The sequence below is a fragment of the Tupaia chinensis genome, unplaced genomic scaffold (genome assembly GCF_000334495.1).
Source record: "Tupaia chinensis unplaced genomic scaffold, TupChi_1.0 Scaffold144426_1, whole genome shotgun sequence".
Classification (NCBI taxonomy): Eukaryota; Metazoa; Chordata; class Mammalia; order Scandentia; family Tupaiidae; genus Tupaia; species Tupaia belangeri.
In genome coordinates this window covers 2729710-2735709 of record NW_006204286.1, presented here as the reverse complement: position 1 = coordinate 2735709, position 6000 = coordinate 2729710, and the positions used below count along the sequence as shown (strand labels likewise).

Genomic DNA, 6000 nt, shown 5'->3' with positions numbered 1-6000 from the left:
GGGGGCCCGCCCCCTATAGCAAAAACCCCTCCAAAAAAAAAAAAAAAAAGGACAGACATTTGTGAAAGCGGACATTGCTCTTTGGTTCTCAAGTCATAAGACCCGCAAGATTGGTCAGGGTAAAGCTCTTGAATTAATGAATCTGATTTCTTTCTTGTCTGTGAAGGGAAGCTTTCAGGAAATAAAGATAATGGGTCCTTTTAACAATCACCAACTCATTCTCTAAGGTATTAATAAAACACATACTAGGGGACCAGCAGTTAGCGTAGTGGCTATGTCACTGGACTTCCCATGTAAGCGACCGTGGTTCACATCCTGGACCTGGTGGCTTAAAACTCACGCCAGGCGTGTGTGTGTGCGTGCCCAAGATTCCAAGAGGAGAATGGAGGAGAAGGGATTGCGGCGTGACCATCCCCCCTGGGGGGTGATTTCTCGCTTTCTGTCTCTCTGCCTCTCTCTGTCCGTCTGGTGAGCGCATGTGCCCTATAGCAAAATCTTCTTCTTCTTCTGGTGAGCGCATGTGCCCTATAGCTAGCAAAAACTTCTTCTTCAAAAAAAAAAACCAAAACCAAAAACAAACAAACAAACAAAAACCCAAAAGCACATACTATAGATTTCACTTAGAAAAAAATCTGCTTAGGCACTAGAGAGAAAGAGAATGAAATTCCCAAAATACTTTTTAAAATCTTTTATTAAAGCTGCAAATATACTAGTTTGAATATTTTTATAAGCATACCTCTTTCCATTCATTTTTCTGTGAATCATATGACTCTACGGTGTTCAAATAACTATGCCCATCATATCCTCCAACTACGTAGAGTTTGTCTCCGAGGGGGCACACAGCAACAGCATCTCGAGGAACATTCAGAGGTGCCACAGTTGACCAGGAATCATTTTTTGGATCATACCTCAAGAAGTTTAGGAAGACAGGTAAGGGGAGAAGTTCAACATTGTTAAAATTGAAAATAATGGGCATGACTACAATGTATACAGATCTAAAATACAGTATTGAAAACACATTATAAACATTAAATATAGATTAGCTAATAAATGTCAAAGATATCTATATGACAAAATTCTCTTCAGCCACCAGAGGTCTCTCAAAGCATATCAAAAACTATTTCCTGTCTGAGATACCAGCCATTTCTTTAATCAGTACTCAGATTCTCTTTGAAGAAGTATTGCATATTGGGATCTGCAGATTATATGAAAACTGCCTCTTCTCTCGTTTAGTATTCTCATTAGACAGCTTTTGTTCTTCTTTTACACTTTTTCATCGAAGCTATGCATGAGATGCCTGATCTTGTTTATTTGAGAGCTCACATTTTAAAGTAAACCTAAATATAGTTGCTTTTTGTTTTAGTTTTCCTTTATGGGATAGTACCCTGGTTTTAATACTACTTGCAGTTAGAATGACTATAGTCTTAGCCTGTCTTTTTTCCTTCTTAAAGTTCTCATCCCCACTGAAGCATAGAATTTTTTTTTCTATTTTAGTCTGAAATTAACTTCATATTCCCAAACCTTTTCACTAAGCAGAGTAAAAGAGAATTTGATAAGTAATATTACTTAAATCTTTTACAGAAATTCTTTCTTAAACTTTGAAGCCTGTTTTGTTTTTTAAGAAAAAAAAAACTATAACACTAAAATAGAAAAGGGATGAACAATAAGGTCACTCATATACATGGAAATGCTCTCTGATTTTATATTGGCCGATTTACAAAAGCTCAATCAAGAAAAGATTATTTTACAAAGATTTTCACTTATCACCTTCTATTTATTTATATTTCTTTTCCCCCCTCTGGTTTCTGTTTTTATCCTTTTAATCATATTCTAAATCATCTGATCTCAGTTCTCAAGTTCAAATGCAAGGAGTTTTATTGCTTTTGGTTTTGGCTGTAGGGCTCATGGGCTCGTGTGCTCGCCAGAGAGAGGAAAAATGAGAAGTCACCCCCCCAGGGAAGATGGTCATGCCACAATTCCTTCTCCTACATTCTCCTCTTAGGATTTTGTTCATGCATGTACACATATCTAGCATGATTTTCATGCTACCTAGTCTGGGACTTGAACCACAGTCAGTCATGTGGGAGTCCAGTGCCTTAACCACCATGCCACCTACTGGTCCCTCCAGGAATATTTTAATACTATCAGAAATTAGAAATAATGAAGATAATCTAAATGCTAATTCTATAATATGAAGTAAAACACAGAACTAGAAAAGCTGTATGCTCTAGCTAAATAGAATCTTCAAAAATAATAGCTATTGTTAATTGTGCAGTACTCAGCTAATAGTCAGAGTACACACATATGTGAATGATGAACCAGAACTCAGAAGGATTTGCTTCCAGATTTCTATTCAAAGATCCAAGAATGTTATGCATGTGAATGTTGAATGTTGGTTAATGCTCAAAAGTTGGCTAATGTTAATATCATCTGGATGTTGTTTGATCATAAGAAGAGTTTAGGGAATGCTGAATCAGGAAAAAGTTGGCAATATGATTATCATTTGTAAAGACACAGATTAAAGGAAAAGCTAGCTCTTATATCACATTCAAGTTAAAATAGCATTGTTCCTCTCTCTTTGTTTCTCATTTGCTTTTCCCTCCCACACCCCCCCCTTTTTTGAGAGAAGTTTTTGCCATAGGGCGAGTGCACTCACCAGACAGAGAGAGACAGAGAGACAGAAAGCGAGAAATAACCCCCCAGGGGGGATGGCCACGCCGCAATCCCTTTTCCTCCATTCTCCTCTTGGGATCTTGGGTACGCATGCACACGTGCCTGGCATGAGTTTTAAGCCACCAGGTCCGGGACTCGAATTTCGGTCGACTACGTGGGAGTCCAGTGACATAACCATTACGCTAAATGCTGCCCCCCCCCCGCTTTTTTTAAAAGAATTATTTATTTAATTTTATTTATTCATTCATTTATTTTAATTTGATGAGAGAGAGAGAGAGAGAGAGAGAGAGAGCGCAAGCCGCCAGGTCTAGTACTTGAACCATGGTCAGTCATGTGAGAGTGTCCAGCACCTTAACCACCATGCCACCTGCTGGTCACTCCCTCTCCTCTTACTTCTTACTTTGGATGTAAATGTATATTTTGTGGTGGAAATAGAATTGGGTATGAAATCAAGAGAATTAGTCATGGACTTATTCCTATTCTCCAACTTAAGAATAATTAGGAGTGGGGCCAGCAGGTGGCATGGTGGTTAACGGTGCTGGACTCCCTTATGGCTGATAGCTGATAGGAACGAGAGCACTGATCATGGATGGGCATCCAAAGCAACTATCGTGAGGAAATCTTCAACATCTTCAAAGAGTTAGCAAAGTTCATGGAAAACACACACACACACACACACACACACACACTGTCCTTCTTTGGTCAAATTAAATACATAAATACATAAATAAAGTTAAATAAAAAATAATTCTTAAAAAAAGAGTAATTAGGAGTAACTTACTAGACTTCTTTGTCTCAATTTTCTCATTAATGTTACATAAATAATAATTCCTGACCCTACCAGTGTGTTGGTCTTAGAAACCTTTAATTTAAATGATCATCTTAAATAATTGGGTAAAAGACTCCTAAGGTATTGGGTAGTCAAGAGTGCACTAGCAGAAAATAGCGTAGAGTAAATTGCCCAAGACGTGGAAATGAGGATTATCTGATTCCATAGAGAGTGAACATTTGACTTTCTACTGACAAGGATATTTTACAACCCTGCATTGTAAAAGTTAAGAGGTAGAAACTTAGTTTTCTTATGATTTATTTTTTGCCATAACAATACAAATTTTACATGATAAAGATAGAATTTATTTTCACTATGTAAAAATGTTACCCTATATGACATTAATTAGTTTTGCATCTATTAAAATTTTTAACCACACTTCTAATTATCTAAATTTCTTTTTTCAAATACTCTTTTGAATTGGTTTTAATGTCTTAGGGCTATTTTGTTTATAGCTTAATCAAATAAATTATCCGATATATGTTCTTTTTTTTTTTGAAAAGTTTTTGCTGTAGGGCGCGTGCGCTCACCAGACAGACAGAGAGAGACAGAGATAGAAAGTGAGAAATCACCCCCCAGGGGGGATGGCCACGCTGCAATCCCTTCTCCTCCATTCTCCTCTCGGGATCTTGGGCACGCACGCACAGGTGCCCGGCGTGAGTTTTAAGCCACCGGGTATGGGACTTGAACCACGGTCGACTACGTGGGAGTCCAGCGATATAGCCATTACGCTAACTGCTGGTCCTGATATATGTTCATTTTATATTTGTATAAATGTCATGATTTTAAATTACTGAACATCATACTTTGGCCCTAGTCATTTTCACAAGATCTTTTTAAGGAAATTAAAATAAGGAAGTAATAAATTGATTACAAAAATAATACCAACAGAAACAATACCAATAACTGCCTTCTACTGAGTATTTAATATAGCAAGCAATGTGTGAAGTGCCTTGAAAATTTTTATCCTGTAGCCTATAAGGTTTGATACTATTATTCTCACATTATACAAGGGGAAAGTGGTGTTTAGATATATAAAGCAGCTGAGTCAAGGTCATATAACTAGTAAATAGTAGACCTGAGATTTGAGCTCAGATTCATCTGATACCTAATTCAATGCTTTTAATTACTATGCTACACTTTTTTTTTGTGAAGTTCTCTCTTTTACCAGTTTTTTATTTACTTAATTTAGTTTTTAAATTTTTGCCAAAGGGTGCATGAACTAGCAAGAGAGAGAGAGAAAAAAAAAAGTAAGAAAGCACCACCTCATGGGAAACGGTCATATGTCACAATCTCTTCTCCATTTCTCTCTCCTTTTGGAATTTTGGGCATGCATGCACACTTGCTAAGTTTGTTTTTCAAGTTGCCAGGTCCAGGACTTGAACTGTTCAGTCAGACATGTGGGATCTAACCACTTTAACCTCCATGTCAGCAGCTGGCTTACCATTTTTTTATTTTTAAGAGTATGTGTATTTAAAAACTCAGTAATATTGGGAATTTAATTATGTTAGCAAGTAAGGTTCAATATGTCATTATAGGATATGTTTTTAAATATTTACTTTTATAGTTTTTGCCATAAAATTTTCTACATCAGAAGATAGGAATTGAGTTTATATCTTTTTTCTAAAAGATATAAATACTTTTGGAAATTTATAGAATTTTTCCTATTATTATGTTTTTGTCATTTTATTAATTATTGTTTACATTTAATCACTGTACATCTTCACAGAGTACAACATGGCTTTTCCCAGCATGAATACAGTGCATGTCACTCAAGACAAAGATATTACCATATACATTATTGTTATTATTATTGAAAAGATTAATACTTACTTGGAGGACTACTTTCTATTAGGTTAAAAATCATTCTCATTCCTGGGAAAATAAATCACTAAATAATCATATACATACATACATAAAAATAATTTACCGTTCCACGCAGTCAGAAAGCCTAGAACAAAGGTTAGAAGCAGGGGCGTCGTGGCCTCCTACAACATATAAGAATCCATTATATGTTGCAACTCCCACACCTCCACGTCTTTTGGACATGGAAGCACACATACTCCACTTGTTAGTATGTGGGTCAAAGTATTCCATTGATTTGAGGCAGGAACTTCCATCACGGCCACCAATAGCATATAATCTAGAAGAAAAATATACGATTGTGTGTTATATACACACAAAGTATATGCACAGAACAAGAATGAGAGACTCTTGAATAAAACATTTCAAGTTTCTGATATTTTTGAGCATGTACTGTAATCCTCAGTATTTTGTAGCAGATAGCCTGACTTTATGAATGGACAGTTATCTGAGGGCACCTATTAAGGTGTACCCCACCCCAAACCTCATTCCTTCATCATTTTTGACATAACGGATTAAAAGGTCCCATGGGACATGATGTACAGAAAAACAAGGGGGACATCAAAAGTTTGGCAGGATGACTTCAAAGTCCGACTCTAACAACCTTACATTTTTTCTAAGTCCAACTGTCTAGC

At 36.5% G+C, this 6000-nt stretch overlaps 1 protein-coding gene across 1 annotated transcript in view; it reads right to left on the bottom strand.

Moving 5' to 3' along the window:
• The window catches only part of KLHL4 (kelch like family member 4), a 108210-nt gene that overhangs the window by 4383 nt on the left and 97827 nt on the right, over positions 1-6000 (bottom strand). Inside the window, exons 10-11 of the mRNA XM_006167016.3 lie at positions 5433-5645; positions 737-908 (exon numbers count right to left, since the gene is read on the bottom strand). Coding sequence (XP_006167078.1) covers positions 737-908; positions 5433-5645 — 385 coding nt within the window. The remainder of the gene's footprint in view (positions 1-736; positions 909-5432; positions 5646-6000) is intronic.